General features: G+C 42.6%; 2 protein-coding genes across 21 annotated transcripts in view; one reads left to right on the top strand and one right to left on the bottom strand.

The window, feature by feature from the left end:
- TBC1D5 (TBC1 domain family member 5) overlaps window positions 1-2,135 on the top strand; it is a 535,839-nt gene extending 533,704 nt beyond the window's left edge. For all 19 annotated transcript variants that reach the window (XM_082459259.1, XM_082459266.1, XM_082459256.1 and 16 more), the window contains one exon: window positions 251-2,135. In XM_082459259.1, coding sequence (XP_082315385.1) covers window positions 251-538 — 288 coding nt within the window. In that variant the 3' untranslated portion in view covers window positions 539-2,135. The remainder of the gene's footprint in view (window positions 1-250) is intronic.
- Window positions 2,136-3,195: 1,060 nt separating this feature from the next.
- PLCL2 (phospholipase C like 2) overlaps window positions 3,196-25,832 on the bottom strand; it is a 191,925-nt gene continuing 169,288 nt past the window's right edge. For both annotated transcript variants that reach the window (XM_082459226.1, XM_082459227.1), the window contains exon 7: window positions 3,196-3,578. In XM_082459226.1, the coding sequence (XP_082315352.1) occupies window positions 3,399-3,578 (180 nt within the window). In that variant the 3' untranslated portion in view covers window positions 3,196-3,398. The remainder of the gene's footprint in view (window positions 3,579-25,832) is intronic.

Genomic DNA, 25,832 nt, shown 5'->3' on the forward strand with positions numbered 1-25,832 from the left:
AAGGAAAATAATTGTAGAGGAAAGCCATTGCGTCTCTGCACTTTTTGCAAAGGACCATTCCGGGTTTCTGTGTCTGTAGAAGCTTCCAGGCCCCCGCATTGTCCCGGGAGCCCCCCGGCGCTCAGCCCGGATGAGCCAGCTGTGAGATAGGAGGAGATGGAACACATTGGGCCCCCCTGCAGCCCCCCTGCTCCGCGTCTCACCGTCTCACCGTTTCTTCCCTCCCCGCTGTGCTCTGACTCCTTCCCAGGCCCCTTCAGCAGCGCCGGGGTGCATGGAGAAAGGCGACACGGACGACTTCATCCTCGTCTCCAAAGACGACGAAGGGGGCGGCGCCAGGGCGCCCCCGGTGGGCCGGGCTCAGGCCCCGCGGCCCCTCCGGAGCTTGGCCCGGCGCGCCCCGGTGTTCTCAGACCCGCTGACCGGCCCGGCCTCGGCCTCGGCCTCGTCCGGCAGCCCCAGCTCCAGCCCCGACGACGACAGCAGCGGCAACAGCAAGGACTCGGGCTTCACCATCGTGAGCCCCCTGGACCTCTGACCGCCGCCCGGCCACCCCCGCAGCCCCGTGAAGACGCCTCTGAAACCCAGCCTCTTCCCAGCGCGCACGTGGCCTTGGTGCAGCCCTTGAAACCTGCGGAGAGAAGCAGGGGGCCCACTGAGCACGCCGGCAGACCTTCCCCAAAATGCAGACGGCTTTTCCCTGTAGCTCACCCGGCCCCGCCAGTAAGGTCCCCAGCATCACACTCACTGTCCAAAAAGACCAAAGCACAGCTAGAATCACTTGCTCTGCCCTCTCCTCCCCAGCGAAGAAGGTGTGGCCACTCCATCCGGTGTGTCTAGAAGGAAGAAGTGGGTTTCAAATCTTCCCTCCCCCAGAGCATCAGGCATAGGAAAACTGATATCAAGAGAACACTCTCTCGGGAAATCTGTATCTCAGCCTATTTCATACTTCGTTCCTCCCTTGGGAAGCCACACAGTAGAGGCCAGGTGCAACCAAATGGACTAGACCTAGTGGATCCCAGGGCTGGAAAAAACCTCCCACATAGTTACAGCGCGCTTTAGGAACAGGGTCTAAACTTAGGAGTCACATTTACCTGCGACCCGGTTCCAGTTTTCTTCATGTGTGAAAGAATACATTTCTAAACCTCAGACCACATCAACTCTGGCCATCACTGCCCCTCCTTAAACAATTGTATTTCATCCTTTAGAATCTTTCTTAGTCAGAAAAGAGGGTCACTTAGCCGCGAATAAGCCATGACTGTGTGCTCTGCTGATTTGGGTCATCGAGTGCTGCCTGGAGTGAGATCTGGACAAGCAGGAGAAACACTGCGACTTGGGGGACAACCCTCCAGCAAGTGCGCCTGCTTTTTTCCTTTGAAGAGAGGGGTCAAAAGAAGGCTGACTTTCTTAGCATGGAAACGTGGAGCAAACCCTGGGCTGGGTCACTCCCCCGACAGACTTTGTGACCTCGGGCACCGCATTTTATTGCTTTTGTCTGCAACATCTGCATCTGGGAAAGGACACGTCAGATGGAATGATATCATAGACCCCCTTCGGTTTTGAAGTTTGCTGATTCTAAAAGCCTATATGAACCCTAGCCAATGACAGGTGCCTTGGTCTCAGAGTCATTTAAGTCACATATTAGATAATATCTGCCATTACTATAAATGTAGCAATTTTTTTCAATTTTGTAATATTTTAAGTCATTTTTTATGATTTCTTGATTTTTCACTGAATATTGCTATTTACTTGCCAGCTAAGTTCAAGGATTGCTAACAATAATCTAAGTTACACATTATTTTTATTTCTGTCTACAAATCTACTTTTAATTCTTTACTATTTTCTACATATTTTTGTTTTTGTTTTTGTTTTTTTCCAATGTAGAGTTCATTTCAGAGCTAAGAGCCTAAGCTGCTGGCTGGTTGCTGGCTGGTGTGAGCAGGAAACCACACTATTATTCAAGTAACAGAGAGGTTTAATTTTCTGACTGGAATGACATTGAGTGAAGACCAGTGGAGATGTATACCTTAATTTAAGCACACTATCAGCAGGCAAATGAAAAGAACTGGGAAAAGAAGGAATTGTTTTGTAAAAGGATATTTCAGGGTCTGGGCATAAATAAATTCAATATATCAGCCTGAGCATTTCCCTAACTAACTGTGATGAAATAATGAGGCACCAAGTTGTGGATTCCACATAGGTATCTGGCTTACTTACCTGAGTCACTGAAAACAATATGGACAAATGAAAAAGCAGTTATTGAAGATTTAGAAAGCTTTTACCCTTCCAAAATTTGAGAGCAGTTTGCTTTAGGAGAAGCAGTAATTAGGCTTCAGTGTCCAGTAGGTTTTCTAAAATAGCATGCAGTTTCACTGATTTGGACAATAAAGTCTTGGATTAAAGACGGCTGGCCAGGGGAGCATGGCACCCATTCCAGCCCCTCCACCTGCCACTGGCTTACTGTCTGCACCATGTCCAGGCTCACTCCCCTACGGCAGGAATCAAGAGGCTGAGAAGGGGGAAGAGGTGTCGGTTGCTTTACTGACAGCTGCCACTATGTAAAGTCATGGCTGCTCTATGTACTAAAAGCAAAATGTCAAGCCAGACAAGCAACTTATTTTTGACAAAGCTGTTCACCAAGTAACAACTGGCCACTCTTCTTAAGAGTAGAATATCTTGAACTGGAAATTTTTAAAAAGTTAAACTTTCATTAAATTCACGTACTGTTATTGGAGAAATATCATAAAATATCTTTTTAATGTGACCACTACTTAATACGATGAAAAACTATGTACAGTGTGTTGCTTCCAGGTTGGTTGCCTTTACACTGTGTACCCAGCAGGTGTCTCCAGCCAGGAGTGTCCGTCCAGCCACAGTGCCCTTGAACCTAGTGGCTCTCCAAGTTCAAGGCTACTTACATTCTCCTTCGTAACCATGGCTCAGCAGGCACGCCTCCAAAAACATCTGGAACCCAGAGACCCCCAGCAGTCATACATAAGTAAAACATGTAGATTCGGTTTTCCCCCAGTAAATACTAATTAGACCATACAATCCATCTGCATCTTAAGACATTGTTTTCAGTTAGGAAAAGGTCTGTTTCTCGCTGGAACTAGAGTGGCTAGTCTGTTGTTCACACTGGAACTGAGTTATGATGTCTTTGTATACAAATATAGCATATTTGGGCCAGGAAGAGAATTTCTTGTTAAAGAGTTTATTTGCCTCCACACGCAGGGTTGCTACATACATTCACAGTTTTAATAGACGGCAATTAGCTATTCCAGTTGTGCTTTAAAATCCCCAATATTATTTTTCATTAGTGAGTGCAAAGCAAATGTCCCATCTGGCTACAATTGGTCCTAGAGTTTTATAAATTCTGTAATCATCTCTAGAAGGTGCCCTCATTCTCCAGTATCATCGTTTGCTTTTTCGGGTATGACTTCAAGGCTCCGGCGCGGCTTCTGGACGTCGGTGTTTTCTGTGCCTGGTTTATTGAGTCCACAGGAGACAGCCGCGTAGTGGATCTGCTTCAGGTTCTCCACGGTCTCGTTCTTCGCGTATTTCAAGAGATCCGCTTGTCCCTGTGATAAAACATGCAGTTAGTTAGTGTGAGATGAGACATGACTTGTGGTTACAGTTTGACAATATAGGTCTTCCACTGAAATATAGAAATATTTTGCTTCCGCAAGAGGGCATATTTATTTCTGATCGGCACTGAATCCAAATAGGTCAATTTTAACGAAAAAACAAGTTTGTTTTCCCGGTTCCCAATGCCAGACTCCAAGAGTGTGCTGCCTTTTCAGTCCTTTCCGTTCTCTGGGTACTTTATGTTTACATACATGGAATCAAGCAGGCAGGGCTCTTGCTGAATGTCCAGGGTGATCTGCCCGCCACTCACCTGGGGTTGGGGCAGAGAGGCTGGAGCAGCCAGGAAAGGAATGACCATTGGCAGATGCAAAACACCAGAGCCAGTGACCAGCCATTGTCAACACTTGGCCAATCAACAAACTTACTGTCTGACCACAAAAGATGTCCTAGTTGTTAATACATTAAAAATATTTCAAATCACATCTGTTAGTGTTGTGCAGTTTTTGAATCCAAAATTAATCACAATTCAATGCTCTTACTGAGCTGAAACAGCAGGGATTCTGTATTTCAGTTAAATTTTGTCAAAGCTTTCTTGCCAAAATATCAGAGAAAAACAGTTGCCTTCCTTCTGAGGTGAGTGACCACAGAAACTCTCCTGCCCTCGGCCACCACCGTGCAGTGGCCACGTGGCCGAGAGCCAGAGAGCAAAGACGGCCACCTGCTGTCCCCGGGGCCAGCAGACACCTTTCTTCCCAATTACACACAGTGGAGGGAAGAGAAAGAAGAGGACACTCACACCACTTTGGGAGTCTGGAAGAGGCACGAAAGTGTCAAATATTTTTTGTTTTCATGCAAATCGGAATGCAAGTTATGAGTGGTTGGACCTCAGCATGTCTGGGGCCCACAAGGACTTCCGGGCTGTTCTGGAGCCTAAGTCCCCAATCCAGGAGGGCTTACCTGGGTGTCTGCTCAGGAGCACAGCAGACTTTAGGTGCCTTCACTAATGTAACCGAGCGGGACCCTATGGGTCCTTCCCGGGACAGGCCCTTCCCCCATCTCCTCTGCTTTAGCTCCTCCCTGAAGCACCCAGGTAACAGTATCTGGTGCACATTTCCTGAGTTGTTTCACAGATGTGAAAACCCCCCCACCAAATGAAGATGTTAACTACTTGATGACCTTGAGCACATAGCCCCCAGGCCTCCTGGAGCCTAAGCACTGATAATGTTAACCCCTGTGACACCACCCTGTTACCTCTCCATCAGCCAATCAGAGAATTGTGCAGGAGCTGATCACATACCCTGTGACCCCCTTCCCTCACCTGGCCTTTAAAGATGCTTTGTTGAAACCTTTCAGGGAGTTCAGGGTTTTGGGGGCACAAGCCACCCTTCTCCTCGCATGACCCTACAGTAAACCTTTCTCAGCTCCAAACTCCGACGTTTTGGTATTGTTTGGCCTCACTGTGCGCCGGGCACACAAACTTGCGTTTGCTAGCAATTCTGGTGAGCCAGCCAAGAGTCTGTGCCTGTGACAGGTCGACCCCAGCCAGAGGCAGCCCCTTCCCTGAGGCCCAGCAGCTGCCAGAGTACACTTCGCTCTGGGGATCTCGGAGGGACTGTCCCTGACAGGCACTGGCCACCCCTCGGCACAAGGCTGTTCGGAACCGAGAAACGTCCGGAGCTGTGGTCCACATTCAGTGTCGCTGCAGGGTAAGTCGCTCCAGCTTGCGCAGGCTGGGCTCGTGTGTGACGACATCAGGGTAGCCTTCTCTGTTGTGTTGGTTTCACCTGTGGTGGAGCATTGGCTGGGATTTTTTCCCTTTTTTGAACTAGCCTTGGTCATTTATTCAGCTTCATGGCTGATGGGACATTGGTTGAGTTTCTCCCGTTTTGTGGCTAGGGGCCTATGACCCTGAGAGACCCATTTGAACTGTTGTTTGCGTGATAGCTGATAACACCAATCGTGAATAATTAGGGGTGGCTGATCAGAGCTCTGGTCCGTCTTATAGTCCCCTGGGGTATTTCTGCAAAACTTGGAGATCTTTAGCTGTGCTCCCATAAAAGAAAGAAAATATTTTTTTTTGAAACATTGTGTGGCCTCAATACTCCCTGAGATCTGTAGAACAATGGCCCCTAATGGCTCAGCTATTGTATCAGAGTGGGTCTTTTGCAATTGCTTTTATCTTGGGGGTGTGTGTGGATGTATGTGAATGAGTGTCTCGGTACCTGAGTCCAAATCCTATTCTTTCTTCCTCGTTTTGCTGAAAATGAGGCTTGTGAATGTGAGCAGATGATATACATTATTGTCTATTAGTGTCATTTGTTTGTTTAAACTGCACTGGATATTTGGGAACTGGAAAAAAGAAAGTTCAAAAATAGCCCAAGATGGCTGGGTTTTATATAAGTAGTTAGAAGAGAAATTTGCATTTCTTTTCCTGTGCCTTTGAGATGTAAATGATCTCTCCAGATATTTGGTAACGTGAAATTTTAGAGTTGTGCTAAATTAAGTTAAATGATGGAAGTTCATCTGGTTGTTTCTAGATGGGAGAATTAAGGGGCAAAATAATATGGATACAGAAAGTGATGGAAGGTTTGTAGAAAAGGAACTCAGAAAAGAGTTTGTGCATGGTCAGGACAGGCTAAGTTTAGATTGAATTTAACTTAAGTAAATGAATTTTATTATTAAAAGTAAGCTGGTGCAAGACTAGATTTTTTTCTCTCACTGGTAAGAGGACAAAGTTTTCCTGGAATGCTGCCATTGATAACAGATTGAGTTTCTGTGCCTTTAAGTGATCTGTATTCGCTTTTGAGATCTCTTCTCATTTTGGTTAAGGAATAAGTATTGTCTCACAATGACCTATGATCTTATTTGACCAAGTGTTTTGAAACTTTTTGACAAACTTCCCAAATATCAAATTTTAATTAATTAAAAATTTTTGACCTCCAGCTAACTTTGCGATGCTTTGGAGAGCCCCTAAGGCATCTCAGAGAACGTGGAGCTCACCTCCTCCCACAAACACATCAAAAATACATCCACGTGTGGAACAATTCTCACAGAGTACCTACTGAACACTGGTGCAAGATATCAGACACCCAGAAGTGTATAGAAATATCTCCACAGAACCGGGTAGGATGAAAGATTTTTTAAAAAGGAATAGGGATGGGACCTGCGTCCCTGGGAAGGAGCTGGAAAAGAGGAAAGAGTCCCACACCCTGAGAAACCCCCTCACCAGCGGGGATGTCAGCTGGGACAGAAAGGGAGCTTCAGAGGCTCGGAGGAGAAGGCAGCAGTCGGCAGCAGGCAGAAAAGAGAGAGACCGGCACAGAGGATCCGAGCTACCTTGCTGCAATCCCCAGCCCAAGACACTCACCTGCTGGTACGTGCAGGGGCTGGGTGCTGAACCTCAGGCTTCAGAGGACAGACCCAGGGAGAGGACTGGGGCTGGCCGCACAGAGACAGCCTGAAGGGCCTGGAGTGTGGTACGGGTGGCAACCAGGGGTGTACGTGGAAGAAGCCCGGGCCTGCCACAGAAGCGAAGCACCACTGCTAAGGAGCGAGTGAAGGGAGGCGCGGGGCCTGCCCCTTAGCAGCCTCTTTCTTGGTGCTGCCGCTATGAGCTCTGGGAGCGGGACAGCAGGTGCACTGTGGCGGGGGTGGGTCTGGCCTTAGCAGCTGTGGGCTTGGTGGGAGCACACACGGAGGCAGAGCCTGGGCTGTTTCCAAGGCTCCCACGGCGAGCCCAGGTGCGTGACTGCTGTGCTCCTGGTACCCGCCTTCAGTGGACTGGCGTGTCGGGATCTGTGCCGTTGGCTTTGTGAGCACAGTGCCTGAGGGTCACCGGGGCCAACTGCCTGCATGCCCGCAGCGGAGGTGGGGCCGAGGGCAGTGCCGACAGCGGAGTACTTTGTGAGCCCAGCCAGGCGACACCACAGAGCGCACTCCCGGGTGGACAGCTCTGGCGAAGCAATTCTCAGCGGCTCCTCCCCAGAGGGAGCGCTCCAACCCCACCTATCCCACTCTGCAGCTCAGAATCAGATTGGGGGGCTTCTGCTCCAACCACTGTCGCTGACGGGGCAGCGACAACCATAGAGCAACCCAGTGCAGGCTCTGGTCACCACACCACCACCTGTCAAGCACAAACAGCCAGCGCACGCTAAGGAAAGAGGTCACAGACATCCGTACTAAAAACAGCCCTCGCACCAAAAATATTAAACCCATGCAGGCTATACAGGGACGCTCCCACATAAAAGCAGCCCTCCAAGACCACAGTAGATAATTGTTTCTCCTAAACTCACAGAGTAAGAGAAACATAAGTAAGATGAAGAAGCAGAGGAACCACTCCCAATTAAAAGGTCAAGAGAATTCCCCCAAAAGAACAATGAAACAGACCTCTTCAGTCTAATAGACACTGAGTTCAAAATGGAGATAATGAAAATACTGAAAAATTAACAAGGCCTATTGATAGAAATGCAGATTACTGTAAAAAGGAGGTAGAAACTATAAAGAGGAACCAAGAAAAATTAGGAAACTCATTCGCCGAGATGAAAGCTGAGCTAAAGGCAATGAATGACAGAATGAATAATGCAGAAGAATGAATAAATGATCTGGAAGATAGAATAGTGGAAATCACCCAATCAGAACAGCAGAGAGAAAGGCAAATTGAAAGAAAAAAAAAATGAAAGCAATATAAGAGACCTATGGAATACTAATATAAAGCATGCCAATCTATGCGTAATAGGGATTCCGGAAGGAGAAGAAAGAGAAAGGGGGATTGAAAATGTAATTGAAGAAATTATGGCTGAAAACTTCCCAAACCTAAAGAAGGAAACAGATATCCAGGTACAGGAAGCACAGAGGGTTCCAAACAAGATAAACCCAAACCCGACCTACACCAAGACATACTATAATTAAAATAGCAAAAGTTAAAGATAAAGAGAGGTTTCTGAAGGCAGCAAGAGAAAAACAAAGACTTAATTACAAGGGAACCCCCATAAGGCTATCAGCTGATTTCTCTACAGAAACATTGCAGGCCAGAAGGGAGTGACAAGATATATTCAAAATCCTGGAAGGGAAAAAATCTGCAACCTAGAATCCACCAGCAAGATTACCATTTAAAATAGAAAAAGAGAGAAATAATTTCTCAGATAAGCAAAAACTAAAAGAATACAGCAATACTAAACCTATCCTACAGGAAATATTGAAAGGTCTTTAAATAGAAAAGAAGCAAGAAGTTATAGGAAAGAGAAAGTCACAGTTAGAAAGTAAATCACTTAAGCCAGTACACAGGTTAAAATGCTGTATGTCACAACTTCATTAAGCTTCTTTGTCAAAAAACATTATAATCAGATCTCTAACCTTGCCTTTTTAAGTCCTTTATCATTCAGAGACAGTTATGCTGATGCTTTGCAAAATGCTTCATCTCTAAGAAGAGTCATAGAAAGGACTTTTTGACAATCATACTGCTAAACTAGATTTTAAAAGTCTAATGGCAACTCTGATTTCATAAAACTGTTAGTAAAAAAGAATTAATTATATAAGACTGGTAAACTGATGAATATGGTTATAATTTTTTGGTTTTAAGGAAACCTTTCCCCTTAAGCTAATTATGACTTACAGCAATTTGGTAGATTTTACCTTTGTAAACACAATTGAAACATTTATATTTTCTCTCTACCTGATCCCTCCAGATATTGGAAACTCTTAGGTTCCCAGCAGCTTTATCAGGTAAATTAGGAAGGATACTTCCTAACAGGTGCAAAAATCTCGAGGTACTTTGGGGACCTCAAAAAGTGAGGAATTCACCTACATCTGTAAGGCAAAATCTATGAAAAGCCCTTGGCATGGCTTTCCTGGCCCTCAGAGGGCTTTTAAAATTTCAGTCTCAGACTCCTTACGAAAAATTCCAACACAGCCAATTGAAAGGAGCCAATATGATCAATTAACCAGACTCATTTTGCAAACAAACAAATCTTAATTTGGCTATATTTGATGAAAAATGAGGGTAATTTTTAGAGAGAAAGAGATTACATTTCAGTAGATATCAAATTCTGACTCTGTTACTTGAGGTCTGCATTTATTGTCTAAGACTCACTTCCTAGACAGTTCCTTGTTGTAATGCTACATAATTATAAAGTTTAATTGCATTATTAAGAAGGACACTCTTAAGTTTATTTCTGAAACTTATCCCAATCATCTACCTTTGGATAAATATCAGATGCCCCATGACCTGTAGCCAGAGATTATACATACTGGAAGGAGCATTGCTAAAATGTGTCAAGAGACTAATTTAACTTGGGATAAGGCCTTGTCAATTGCCCTACTACAGATCAGAATGGCTCCCAAAAGGAGACTTAAATTAAGCCCCTCTGAAATATTGTATGGTAGGCCATTCCAGGTGTCTGCCCATGTGGGAGAATCTATAAATGCTCTGAAAGACCTAGCTGTTGCTAATTACATTAAAACTTTGGGCACTATACTAACCTCTGTTCATGAGTTTGCCTCCCACAGGTCTGCCTATCTAACTGAAGTAGCCTTACATCCTTTCTGACCTGGAGACCAAGTCCTCCTTAAAGCCTATAAAGGTAAAGTGCCTGAACATCAGCTGACTGCAAGGTGGACAGGACCACATGTGGTATTACCTACCACAAACTCATCTGTCAAGTTAGCCAGAGTAAAGCCATGAATTCATCACACTGGGATTAAAGCAGCACCACTGTCATCAGAAAATGGCCCAACTCCTGAAAGGCCTAGAGAGCAATGGGTTTGTAAACCCTTAGAAGACTTAAGGTTGCTCTTCAAAAAGACAAGTATTGAGATTGCACTTTCACTATAGCTGGAGAAGGTGAGTCAACCTACTTGTTTGATCTTGTTCACCTGAACAGGACAGGAATCTAGTGTAGTTATGACAGTCAGAAAGTTAAAATGAATAGCTATGTATAGGAACTGGAACCAAAAGCCCAAGTCCAATGACAAATCAGACAACAAAAGGGCTAAATAAAGGGTTTCATCAGGTTCAAATAATTGTGATAAAAAAGGAAAGAGAATTGTACTATTTACTAAAGATTCTAAGGAATATTCCCTGCCGAAAGCTGATCAGTTCCATTCCATAATCACCCATCAATGCTCCTGTTCAGCAGGAAGTAGCCAGAGCAGTCGTCACCCCTTTCCCACACGATGGTGGAATGGACACTGACAGTGGGGAGCTGTAATAGGGAATAACAAATCTGACTCCATATTAGATCCGTTTCTTTTACTTTAATCTTTGTATTCTACTGCTTTTGCTACCACTTAATCACTAAAGGGATGTTGCCTATCGCTTAAAGTATACATAATGGTCCATCTCAGGGAACACTGTCCCCATGCTTGAATGTTAAACTAAAATACCTTTGTTCAGCTCACAGGGAACATCCTGAACCAGTCCACCTGTGAATGGCCACAGGAAAGAAGAAAGTAACACATCCCCTCCTGGAGTCTGGCTGAAACCAGGAGATATTTGTGCCAACTTATGACCTTACTAATACTACTAGCTATAGTATTTGTATATTGCCTGTTTTACAGAATTGTTGTTTCTTGTATTACCAAATACAAGAGCCTCTGATAAAATAATGATGACTAGGCGACTTGAAACAGTTGACCAGATATAAAGTTCTATATAAGACCAATGATTGTAATAGTGCAACTCTAGATACAGGAAGAAGCAACAAGAAGGAATTTTTTCCTAGACCATAACAGACTAGAAAAACAGGTGGTCCAGAGACTTTTGACTACTGTTAATAAGGCCTAGTCCAGTAATAGCACATTGAGTGGCCTATCAATGAAATCCTCGCCTGACCTACTAATGGGTATTCCTAACATTATGGGATGAAATGATCATGAAATGCTTCCCAAATCATGTTCGAATTTATGACCATGAGGGACCACTGCCAACTAAAAATTGGCACTTGCCATCTGCCTCTACAAGGATTAAGCCACAAGCCACTCCAGTCACTGACCTTCAACACCCCCTGAAAGGAGTTCAGGGTGGAGATCAGGAATGACGCACTTAGTGCTCTGAGAAAAGCTGACAGAACAGACCTTCAGATAGTTAGATACTTTCAGGAAAAGATTTTATGACCCAAATTCTTGCGTCTCTTCATGTCTAGAAAAGCACTAAAATCATTAACAGTGACATCTGCTTTGGCCATTAAGGAGAAAAATGCATTTGAAAGTCAAAATGGAATAGCTATGGTTCAGACAGCCAAGGTAAAATTGGGTGGCCATTGTGGATGTGAGTTCGAGCACACTCCTTTATTGCCAAGAACTTGAATTTTCTGAGCTGTGTCAGACTGATTCTCAAAGCAGTGTCTGCTGGTGACAGGACCCTGTGGGTTCCTCTGTCAAGTTTATGATTAACCTCCTTAACTAAAACTTTATTTCTTTTCTTGTCCAACACCTGTTCTCCTCAGGATTGAGAAGTATCAAAGAAAAGGGGGGAATTGGAACCAAGCAGGACCCTATGCGGTCTTGCCAGGGCAGGCCCTTCCCCCATATCCTCTGCTTTAGCTCCTCTCTGAAGTACCTAGATAACAGTATCTGGTGCACATTTCCTGAGTTGTTTCACAGATGTGAAACCACACCCCCCTACCAAATGGAAGATGTTAACTACTTGATGACCATGAACATGTAGCCCTCAGGCCTCCTGGAGCCTAAGGACTGACAATGTTGACGCCTGTTACACTGCCCTGTTACCTCACCATCAACCAATCAGAGAATTGTGCAGGAGCTGGTCACGTACCCTGTGACCCCCTTCCCTCACCTGGCCTTTAAGTATGCTTTGCTGAATCCCTTTGGGGAGTTCAGGGTTTTGGGGGTATGCGCCACCCGTCTCCTTGCAATAAACCTGCAATAAACCTTTCTCTGCACCAAACTCCGATGTTTTGGTACTGTTTGGCCTCACTGTGCGTTGGGCACACAAACCTGCATTTGCTAGCACTAACACCTCTGCTCCCCCACAAGATGACACTGACTCTGGACTAAATGAAAAGGGGTGCCAGGCCCAGACCAAGACAGACTGTCACCCCCAGTGGGCCTCACACCCACTGCATGCTGGGCCTTGCTCAGCAGCTTGAGATGCAAGCTGTTTATCAAGTTATCTTCCCGTCACCCCACAAGTCTCCACGAGCTGCAGGTCCCCTCAGCGCCACTCTGAGTTGACGCATGCTAATCTAGGGTTCCTCTGCCATCTCCCCCGAGCATTTTCTGCAACCAAAAGCCAAGAATTGAACTTGTAAAACCTTAACACAATCTCATGGCCGGAAAACAAAAGCCAGGTTGACAGGAAGTTACAGCTTCTTCACTGTTATTTAACTGGAATATTAATAGTATGTGGTGACAAACAGAGTACTTCTTAGTAAATGTTTTGTGGTTAGTCACTCTTCTGGGTGATGCAAGACTCATATACAAACTGAATACACTTCAATTCAGTATTTCATGAGCATTCAGGGTCACAGGCCAAAAGCATAAACCTCCTTTAAGAGGGCTATGGAAACCAATATGTTCTAACTCTTACAGCCACCACTCAAATTCAAACAGAAGGACTGCAAGTGTGATTAGAGTCCAAAATTTGAAACCACAGAGCCTATGATGTGTCAAATTAGGCATGTAGGAATGTATACCAGCAAAGCCTACTGGGAACAATAGTCACCATTTATTGAGTGACTACTGTGTGCCAGACACTGAATTAAGCCCTTTACAAAGATTATTCTCATGACAGTCTCTCAATTCTGCAAGTGGGGTGCGATTACCATCCCCATTGTGTAGCTGAGGATACAATTTGGAGAGACCAACGGCCTCACCCAAGGCAGAGTCTACATGGCAAATTATACTTAAACACACACAGCTTTCTGTGTGTGTTTTGTTTTCTTTCTGGATAAACTAAACCAGGGGCCCAAACTATAGGGAGTTGAGCTCCTGCATGTTACATGTGACACTTTAAAGCCAGCAGAATGGAAGAGTGATGACATTTTAAGTGCACTCAGCACATCACCACTGATGCAGAAAATGCACTCTTCCTGTGATTAAATACAGGAGCAGAAATCTAGATTTCCAGTTTTTGTTGAGTGACAAAAGAGTGGGCAACAGAATGAATGGGAATCTCGACTACCGGTTCTAAACCGCCACCTACCACACTCTGACAGTGCCCTGCGAGGGGTGCTGGGGGGTAGCTGATGAATTAACCAGAGTCAGGAAGCCCCCCACATGGCTCATCAGGCCTTCATTCCACTGAGGTCTCAATAAACCTTCCACTCAAAAAAGACCCCCCAATCATCATCACCTAAAGCTAGAGCAACAGGGATGGTGGCACAAGCTTTTCCACAGGAAAAGATTTGTTTTAAATGTTTCACTATTTTTTCTGTTGTGTTCCCACCCCGCTCACGTTGCTTCATGTGTATGAAGGGTGTGAATGTGAACTGAAAACAAACTCACATCACTGCAGCAGGAAGGCTGCCCTCCCTCCCCTGACTCCCACCCCAGCACTTAGAGGTTCATGAGAGGGTCTGAGAGCGTGAGGAACAGCAAGGGGACCTGGGGACGCAGCTCCTAACCTCTGCCTTTCTCCTGAGAAACAACTTTACATTTCGTTCAACACTGATGGAAGGTGGGGCCCCCCAGGCAGCCCCAGGGGGAAAGTGTAGGATCTGAGCTGAGCCTCAATGGAAGGCAGGAGAGGATTCCAGCAGGTCTAGGAGCTGCAGAGGACACTGTTTTCCACTTGTGACTCCACAGCTCCTGCAGATGATGCCTTTGGGGCCTCACCATAGGGGCCTGGCTTCTATGTCACAAAGCCCTCTGAGTTCTGACTGTGACCACCCTCCCTGTTACAGACCTGACCTGGGAAGGGAGAGGTGCCCGCCTGCACAGAAGTGGGGTGAGGGTCTCAGAAGCAGCCAGCAGGGTCTCCAGACAGCAGAGGTGAGCCCAGCCAAGCACAAACGGAGGATGTCAAGAGATTCCAGGTAGAGGACCAGGGCTGGAGAGGGGGTGGGAGCGAGGGGATGGGAGATGAGCAGGGCCAGGATGGGGAGCGGGAAGGCTTCTGAAGACACTAGCAAAAATGGCGCCCATGTAAGCACTTCCCTTGCACCATTAATCTTTCAAGCACACCTCTGCATAATTAAACATTAGCTGAGTAATCACAAATTCCACACCAGTGGGATCCAAATGTCTGAGGTTTTACTGTGTTTTAAATGGGTCAGAAAGGACAGCCTGCCTAGTGACAAACGCTACTGTAGTTTGATTTTCTGAGCCACTCTGAGGAGTTTTCACACACTAAATAGAGAAATGGCTTTTAGTCAATTAGAGCTTTTTAGGAAAACAGGCAACATAGTAGATCACCTATAATAAAAGAAGTAACTAAAGGACATTAGCATCAGCAAAGGAAAGGAGTGGGACATAAGACTATCAAAGTAATTTTCAGAAACAAATGTTAGTCTTCAGGTCTTCCAGGTAAGTCTGCACCTCAGGTAAAAACAAAACAAGATTAATGTCTTACCACAAACCTCTCAGGACTTCCCTGGTAGCACACTGGTTAAGAGTCCACCTGCCAATGCAGGTGACATGGGTTTGAGCCCTGGTCTGGGAAATCCCACATGCCGTGGAGCAACTAAGTCCATGCACCACAACTACTGAACCTGCGCTCTAAACCCCACGAGCCACAACTATGAGCCCGTGTGCCACAACTACTGAAGCCCACGTGCCTTGAGCCCATGCTCCGCAACAAGAGAAGCCTGCACTCGCCACAACTAGAGAAAGCCTGTGTGCAGCAATGAAGACCCAATGCAGCCAAAAATAAATTAATTAAAACAAACAAACAAAAACCTCTCACCAGGTTCATCAAGAAGAGAAGAGAGAGGACCCAAATAAACAAAATAAGAATTGAAAAAGGAGAAGAAACAACCAATACCACAGAAATACAAAAAACCATAAGAGAATACTATGAAAATTATATGCCAGCAAATTCAACAACCCAGAAGAAACGGAGAAGTCTCTAGAAACACACAGCCAACCAAAAGTGGATCAAGAAGAAATTGATAACTTGAATAGACCAATCACTAGAAGTGAAATAGAAACATTAATTTTAAAAACTCCCTACAAACAAAAGTCCAGGACCAGATGGCTTCACAGGCAAATTCTACCAAACATACAAAGAAGAACTTATACCAATTCTCCTCAAACTCTTCCAAAAGACTGAAGAGGAGGGAATACTCCCAAAGACATTTTATGAAGCCACCATCACCCTGATACCAAAACCAGAGAAGGACACTACAAAAAAAGAAAATTACAGGCCAGTTTCTTTGAAGAATATAGATGCAAAAATTCTCAAACAAAATATTAGCAAATTGAATCCAGCAACACATAAAAAAGATCATACACCATGACCAAGTTGGATTCATCCTAAGTTCATAAGGATGGTTCAACATACACAAATCAATCAATGTGATACACCACACCAACAAAAGAAAAGACAAAAACCACATGATCATCTCAATGATGCAAAAAAATTTTTTTGATAAAATTCAACATCCATTCATGACAAAAACTCTTACCAAAGTGGGTGTAGAGGGAACATAGCTCAACATAATAAAAGCTATTTATGACAAACCCACATCCAGTATAATACTCAATGGTGAAAAGCTGAAAGCCTTCCAGCTAAAATCTGGAACAAGACAAGGATGCCCACTCTCACCACTTCTATTCAACATAGTATTGGAGTCCTAGCCACAGCAATCAGACAAGAAACAGAAATAAAAGGTATCCAAATTGGAAGGGAAGAGGTAAAATTGTCATTATATGCAGATGACATGATACTCTATATAGAAAACCCTGAAGACTCCACACAAAAACTATTAGAACTGATACACGAATTCAGCAGAGTAGCAGGATACAAGATTAACATACAGAAATCGGTTGCATTTCTTTACACTAACAATGAAATATCAGAAAGGGAATGTAAACAATCCCTTTCAAAAATACATCAAAAAAGATATAAATAAAATACTTAGGAATAAACCTCACCAAGGAGGTGAAAGACTTATATGCTGAGAACTATAAATCATTAATAAAGGAAACTGAAGATGATTCAAAGAAATGGAAAGATATCCATGCTCTTGGATTAGAAGAATTAATATTGATTAAATGGCCATACTATCCAAAGCAATCTACAGATTTAATGTGATCCCTATCAAATTACAGAACTAGAACATATAAGCCTAAAATTTATATGGAACAATAAAAAATGCAGAATTGCCAAAGCAATCATGAGGAAAAAGAAAAAGCAGAAGGCACGACCCTCCCAGACTTCAGACAATACTACAAAGCTACAGTGATCAAAAAATCATGGTAATGGCACAAAAACAGACATTTGGATCAATGGAACAGAACACAAACCCCCAGAAATAAACCCCCGCACATACGGTCAATTAATCTTGAACAAAGGAGGCAAGAATATACAATGGAGAACAGACAGTCTTTTCAGCAAGTGGTGCTGGGAAAGTTGGGCCGCTGCATGTAAAGCAATGAAGTTAAAACACATCCTCACACCATACACAAAAATAAACGCAAAATGGCTTAAAGACTTGAATGTAAGATATGACACCATAAAACTCTTACAAAAGAATATCGGCAAAACATTCTCTGACATAAATCACACCAATGTTTTCTTAGGTCAGTCTCCCAAGGTAATAGAAATAAAAGCAAAAATAAACAAATGGGAGCTAATCAAACTTACAAGCTTCTGTACAGAAAAGGAAACCATAAACAAAATGAAAAGACAAGCTACAGACTGGGATAAGATATTTGCAAATGATGCGACCGACAAGGGCTTAATTTCCAAAATATACAAACAGCTCATACAACTCAACAACAAAAAAACAAACAACCCAACTAAAAAATGGGCAGAAGATCTAAATAGACATTTCTCCAGATGACATACAGAGGGCCAACAGGCACAAGAAAAGATGCTCAACATCACTAATTACTATAGAAATGCAAATCAAAACTACAATGAGGTATCACCTCACACCAGGCAGAATGGCCATCTTTAAAATGTCTACAAATAACAAATGCTAGAGAGGGTGTAGAGAAAAGGGAACCCTCCTACACTGTTGGTGGGAAGGTAAGTTGCTGCAGCTACTGTGGAAAACAGTATGGAGTTTCCTCAAAAAATTAAAAATAGAACTACCATATGATCCAGCAATCCTGCTCCTGGGCATATATCAGGACAAAACTATAATTCAAAAAGATACATACATCCCTATGTTCACAGTAGCACTATTCACAATAACCAAGATACGAAAACAACCTAAATGTCCATCGACAGATGAATGGATAAAGAAGATGTAGTACACATATAAAATGGAATGCTATGCAGCCATAAAAAAGAATGAAATAATGCCATTTGCAGCTCATGCATGGACTTAGAGATTATCATACTGAGTGAAGTAAGTCAGAAAGAGAAAGGCAAACACCGTATGGTATCATTTATATGTAGAATCTAAAATAGGACACAAATGAACTTATCTACAAAACAGAAACAGACTCACAGACACAGAGAACATACTTGTGGTGGCAAAGGGGGAAGGGGGGTAGGGGAGGGATGGAGTGGGAGTTTGGGATTAGCAGATACAAACTATTATATACAGAATGGATAAACAACAAGGTCCTACTGTATAGCACAGAGAATTATATTCAATATCCTGTTATAAACCATATTGGAAAAGAATATAAAAAAGAATGTGTATATATATATATATATATATATATATATATATATATATATATATATGTATAACTGAATCACTTTGCTGTACAGCAGAAATTAACTCAACATTGTAATCAACTATTTTTCAATTACATACATACATACATAAAATTTTGAAAGATTAATGCCTTAACAGGTGCAAAAACTATCTGGTTTAATTATTTATTTTTGGCAGAAGTCTTATGTTCCTAAAGAGAACAAATCTCTAATTACTTTCAGGGTTTAATCTCTAGTTTTTCTCTGAGGGTGGAGTGACACAGTATAGGGAGCGCTTGCTTGGCAGCAGTTCTGGAAATCATCTTGGGTTGTAATAAGCTTCATTTAAGTCCATGATAGGACACAGGTGCTATAAAATCCAACATAATTTTGGCCTATATTAATAGTAAGATGGTTTTCAGACTTGAGCAAAATCAGACTGCCAAGTCTCATTCTGGGAGGGTTAGCCCACCAGGCATTTGAAGTGTGGGGGTAATCCTGGTTGTCCCATCTGATGACACTGACAAGCACAGACAAGGCACTGACAAGCCAGAGCCTTCAGAAAATGAAGGGACCCAATGGGGAAGGTACCAGAAGCCACCTCATCCTGAATCTCGGGGGTTTGAGAGAAGATACAACAGTGCCCAAGTATTTGCAGGGATGCTGAAGGAGAAGGAATAGGGTACATCTGTGCCACTTTGAGAGCATCAGTGTAATCAGTGGGTAGAAGTCACAGAGATGTAAGATGCTATATACTGTATGACAGAACACAATTACATGATGGTGGAGGAGGCTGGCAATCTAGTGGGAGCACAAGAAGTGGGATCTTATGACTTTATCATCCCGTAAGGACAAGCCTCACAAAGTCTCCCACACCCATTTAAGGGAAACGGCTTCATTCACAGATTCTGCCACTGCAAATATGGCCACCAACAATGCCTTCTGCCCCCATCCAGGCACGCTGCACTGTCCATTAAGAGGTGGGTCCACTTCCCCAAAGCAAAGAATAAACCACAATGAGATGGTAGGAGGGGCACAATCACGATAAAATCATCTCACATACCTGCCAGATGGGTGACCCACAAACTGGAAAATAATTATATCACAGCGGTTCTCCCACAGGAGTGAAAGATCTGAGCCCCACATGAGGCTCCCCAGCTTGGGGGTCTGGCATCAGGAGAAGGATCCACCAGAGCATCTGGCTTTGAAGGCCAGCAGGGTTTGATCATAGGAGCTCCACAGGACTGGGAGAAACAGAGACTCCACTCTTGGAGGGTGCACACAAGGTCTCGTGTGCACCAGGACCCAGGGGAAAAAGCAGTGTCCTCATGGCAGGTTGGACCAGACCTACGTGCTGGTATTGGAGGGTCTCCTGCTCAGGTCAGGGGTGGCTGTGGCTCACTGCAGGGAAAAAGATACTGATGGTGGTACTTCTGGGGAGTACTCAATGCTGTGAGCCATTTTCTCACCAAGACTTGGCCCCACCCAACAGCCTGTAGGCTCCAGTGCTGGGACACCTCAGGCCAAACAACAGGGCAGGAACACAGCCCTACCCATAAGCAGACAGGCTGCCTAAAGTCTTCCCAAACCCACAGCTGCCTGCTAAACACACCCCTTGACACAGCCCTGCTCACCAGAGGGACAATACCCAGCTCCACCCACCAGTGGGCAGGAACCAGCCCCTCCCATCAGGAAGCCTGCACAAGCCTCTTAGACCAGCTTCATCCACCAGTGGGCAGACAGCAGAAGCAAGAACTACAACCCTGCAGCCTGCAGAACGGAAACTGCAATCACAGAAAGTTAGACAAATGAGACAGCAGAGGAATATGTCCCAGACGAAGGAACAAGATAAAACCCCAGAAGAACAACTAAGTGAAGTGGAGATAGGCAACCTACCCAAAAAAAGAGTTCAGAGTAATGATAATAAAGATGATCCAAGATCTTGGAAAATGAATGGAGACAAGGATCGAGAAGATACAAGAAATGTTTAACAAAGAGCTAGAAGATCTAAAGAACAAACAGATGAACAATACAATAACTGAAATGAAAAATAGAAGGAATCAATAACAGAATAACTGAGGCAGAAGAATGGATAACTGAGCTGGAAGACAGAATGGTGGAAATCACTGCTGTGGAACCGAATAAAGAAAAAACAATGAAAAGAAATGAGGACAGTCTAAGAGAACTTTAAGACAACATTCACATTATGGGGATCCCAGAAGAAGAGAGAGAAAGAACCTGAGATAATATTTGAAGAGATAACAGCTGAAAACTTCCCTAACATGGGAAAGGAAACAGACACCCAAGTCCAGGAAGTGCAGAGAGTCCCAGGCAGGATAAACTCAAGGAGGAACACACCAAGACACATAGTAATCAAACTGACAAATTAAAAGCAATAGAAAATACTAAAAGCAACACGGGAATTCCCATAAGGTTATCAGCTGATTTTTCAGCAGAAACTCTGCAAGCCAGAAGGGAGTGGCACAATATATTTAAAGTGATGGATGGTAAGAACCTACAACCAAGAAAACTCTACCCAACAAGGCTCTCATTCAGATTCAATGGAGAATCAAAATCTTTACAGACAAGCAAAAGCTAAGAGAATTCAGCACCACCAGACCAGATTTGCAAAAAATGCTACAGGTACGTCTCTAGGTAGAAAAGAAAAGGCCACAACTAGAAACAAGAAAATTATGAACAGAAAAGCTCACCAGTAAAGGCAAACATACAGTAAAGGTAGGAAATCATCCACACACAAATATGATATCAAAACCAGCAATTGTGAGAAGAGGAGAGTACAAATGCAGGATACTGGAAATGCATTTGAAATTAAAAGACCAGCAACTTAAAACAATCTTGTTTATATATAGACTGCTATATCAAAACCTCATGGGAACTGCAAACCAAAAATCTACAATAGATACACAAAAAAGAAAAAGGAATCCGAACACAACACTAAAATTAGTCATCAAATCACAAGAGAAGAGAACAAAAGAGGACAGGCAGGAAAAAGACCTACAAAAACAAATCCAAAACAATTAACAAAATGATGATAAGAACATACATATTGATAATTACCTTAAATGTAAACGGATTAAATGCTCCAACCAAAAGACACAGACTTGCTGAATGGACACAAAAACAAGACCCGTATATATGCTGTCTACAAGAGACCCACATCAGACCTAGGGACACATACAGACTGAAAGTGAGGTGATCAGAAAAGGAATTCCGTGCAAATGGAAATCAAAAGAAAGCTGCAGTAGCAATACTCATATCAGACAAAAATAGACTTTAAAATAAAGACTGCTACAAGAGACAAAGGAGGACACTGCATAATGATGAAGGGATCAATCCAACAAGAATATGGAAGAATTGTAAATATATATGCACCCAACATAGGAGCACCTCAACATATAAGGCAAATGCTAACAGCCATAAAAGGAGAAATTAACAGTAACACAATAATAGTAGGGGACTTTAACAACCCACTTTCATCAATGGACAGATCATCAGACAGAAAATCAATAAAGAAACACAGGTCTTAAATGACACATTAGACCAGATGGACTTAATTGCTATTTTTAGAGCATTATCCAAAAGTAACAGAGTATATATTCCTTTCAAGTACACATGGAACATTCTCCAGGACTGATCACATGCTGGGCCACAAAGTGAGCCACAGTAAATTTTAAAAATTGAAATCATATCAAGCATCTTTTCCAATGACAACACTACGAGATTAGAAATCAACTACAAGAAAAAACCTGTAAAAAACACAAACATGTAGAGGCTAAACAATATGCTATCAATACTAAACAACCAGTGGATCACTGAAGAAATCAGAGGAAATAAAAAAATACCGAGAGATAAATGAAAACGAAAGCATGATGATCCAAAACCTATGGGACGCAGCAAAATCAGTTCTAAGAGGGAACTTTATAGCCATACAATCTTACTTCAGGAAACATAATAATCTCAAATAAACAACCTAACCTTACAACTAATGCAACTAGAGAAAGAAGAACAAACAAAACCCAAAGTTAGCAGAAGGAAAGAAACCATAAAGATCAGAGCAGAAATAAATGAAATAGAGATAAAGAAATCAATAGATAAGATCAATGAAACTAAAAGCTTATTCTTTGAAAAGATAAACAAAACTGACAAACCTTTAGCCAGATTCATCAAGAAAAAAAGCGGGAGGACTCAAATCAATAAAAATAGAAATGAAAAAGAAGTTGCAACTGACACCACAGAAATACAAAGGATCATAAGAGACTACTACACACAACTATATGACAACCACGAAGAAATGGACAAATGCTTAGCAAGGTACAATCTTCCAAGACTGAACCAGGAAGAAATAGAAAATATGAGCAGACCAATCATAAGTACTGAAATTGAAACTGTGATTTTAAAAACTCCCAACAAACAAAAGTCCAGGACCAGATGGCTTCACAGGTGAATTCTATCAAACATTTAGAGAGGAGTTAACATCTATTCTTTCAAACTATTCCAAAAAATTGCAGAGGAAGGAACACTCCCAAGCTCATTCTATGAGGCCACCATCACACTGATTCCAAAACCAGACAAAGATACCACACAAAAAAAGTAAATTACAGGCCAGTATCACTGAAGAACATGGACGCAAAAATCCTCAACAAAATACTAGCAAACCGAATCCAACAATACAGTAAAAGGATCATACACCATGATCAAGTGGAATTTATCCCAAGATGCAAGGATTCTTCAATATCCACAAATCAATCAGTGTGATACAACACATTAACAAACTGAAGAATAAAAACCATATGATCATCTCAATAGATGCAGAAAAAGCTTCTGACAAAATTCAATACCCATTTATGACAAAAACTCTCCAGAAAGTGGGCACAGAGAGAACCTACCTCAACATAATAAAGGCCATATATGACAAACCTACAGCTAACATCATACTTAATGGTGAAAACCTGGATGCATTTCCTCTGAGATCAGGAACAAGACAAGGATGTCCACTCTCACCACTTTTATTCAACATAGTTTTGGAAGTTCTAGCCACAGCAATCAGAGAAGAAAAAGAAATAAAAGGAATCCAAAATGGAAAAGAAGTTAAACCGTCACTATTTGCAGATGACATGATAATGTACATAGAAAATCCTAAAGATGCTACCAGAAAACTACCACAGCTCATCAATGAATTCGGTAAAGTTGCAAGATACAAAATTAATACACAGAAATCTATTGCATTTCTATACACTAACAACAAAAGATCAGAAAGAGAAATTAAGGAAACAATCCCATTTACTGTCACATCAAAAAGAATAAAATACCTAGGAATAAACCTACCTAAGGAGGCAAAAGACCTGTACTCTGAAAACTATAAGACACTGATGAAAAAAATCGAAGATGACACAACCAGATGGAAAGATATACCATGTTCTTGGATTGGAAGAATCAATATTGTCAAAATGACTATACTACCCAAGGCAATCTAGAGAGTCAATGCAATCCCTGTCAAATTACCAATGGCATTTTTCACAGAACTAGAACAAAAAAATTTTTTTAATTTGTATGGAGACACAAAAGACCCCAAATAGCCAAAGCAATCTTGAGAAAGAAAAACGGAGCTGGCGGTATCAGGCTCCCTGACGTCAGACTATACTGCAAAGCTACAGTAATCAAAACAGTATGGTACTGGCACAACAACAGAAATACAGATCAATGGAACAGGACAGAAAGTCCACAGATAAACCCACGCACTTATGGTCACCTAATCTATGATAAAGGAGGCAAGAATATACAGTGGAGAAGAGATAGTCTCTTCAATACATGGTGCTGAGAAAACTGGACAGCTACATGTGAAGGAATGAAATTAGAATATTCTTTAACACTATACACAAAAATAAACTCAAAATGGGTTAAATGGGTTACCTAAATGTAAGACCAGATACTATAAAACTCTTAGAGAAAAACATAGGCACAACACTCTTGGACATAAATTGCAGCAATATCTTTTTCAATCTGTCTTCTAGAGTAATGGATATAAAAAGAAAAATAAACAAATGGAAAGTGATTAAACTCAAAAGTTTTTGCACAGCGAAGAAAATGAAAAAGAAAACAAAAAGACAACTACAGAATGGGAGAAAATATTTGCAAACAATGCAACTGACAAGGGCTTAATTTCCAAAATTTACAAGCAGCTCATGCAGCTCAATATCAAAAAACAAACAAACAAGTAACCCAATCAAAAAATGGGCAAAGACCTAAACAGACATTTCTCCAAAGAAGACATAGAGGTGGCCAAGAGGAACATGAAAAGATGCTCAACATTTTTAATTATTAGAGAAATGCAAATCAAAACTACAATGAGGTATCACCTCACACCAGTCAGAATGGCCATCATCAAAAAGTCTACAAACAGGGAACTTCCCTGGTGGCGCACTGGTTAAGAATCCACCTGCCAATGCAGGGGACATGGGTTCGAGCCCTGCTCCGGGAAGATCCCACATGCCGCGGAGCAACTAAGCCCGTGTGCCACAACTACTGACCCTGCACGCTAGAGCCTGCAAGCTACAACTACTGAGCCCGCATGCCACAACTACTGAAGCCCGCGCACCTAGAGCCCGTGCTCCGCAACAAGAGAAGCCACTGCAGTGAGAAGCCCGCACACCACAAGGAAGAGTAGCCCCTGCTCACCACAACTAGAGAAAGCCCGCGTGCAGCAACAAAGACCCAACTCAGCCAAAAATAAGTAAATAAAATAAATAAATTTATTAAAAAAAATGTCTACAAACAATACATGTTGGAGAGGATGTGGAGAAAGGGGAACCCTCCTACACTGTTGGTGGGAATATAAATTGGTACAGCCACTCTGGAGAAGAGTGTGGAGGTTCCTTAAGAAACTAAAAACAGAGCTACCATATGATTAAGCAATCCCACTCCTGGGCATATATCTGGAGAAAATCATGGTTCGAGAGGATACATGTACCCCAATGTTCAGGATTTTTATGAATTGCCAGTATGAGTTCTATGAGTTTTAGAAGTTTATTAAATTATGTTATACCTTTTTCTTTGCGGGGTGGCTGCTTGTGTTTGTGTATTGTGTGTGTGTGTTTGCCAGTTTTACTCTTTTTGCTCATTTCATCAGGACTATGGGAAGGAAGTTCTGCAATGAAGTTTTAAAAATTTTTTATTTTATATTGAAGTACAGTTGATTTACAATGCTGTGTTAGTTTCACGTGTACAGCAAAGTGATTCAGTTATACATATACATATATCTATTCTTTTTCAAATTCTTTTCCCATTTAGGTGCTGAAAATTCTAACAGCCCAACAACCTGGAGAGATATAAACTGAGTGTCTTTCCCCTTTTACTTCTGTTTGACGGAGGAGAAGAGATGATGGGACAGGGGGTGGGAAGAAAGAGGTGACATGGAAAAGTTAGGAATGGGGCTGACACACAACTAGAAACCTGGACA

This window comes from Balaenoptera physalus (genome assembly GCF_965194825.1).
Source record: "Balaenoptera physalus genome assembly, chromosome: 4".
NCBI lineage: Eukaryota > Metazoa > Chordata > Mammalia > Artiodactyla > Balaenopteridae > Balaenoptera > Balaenoptera physalus.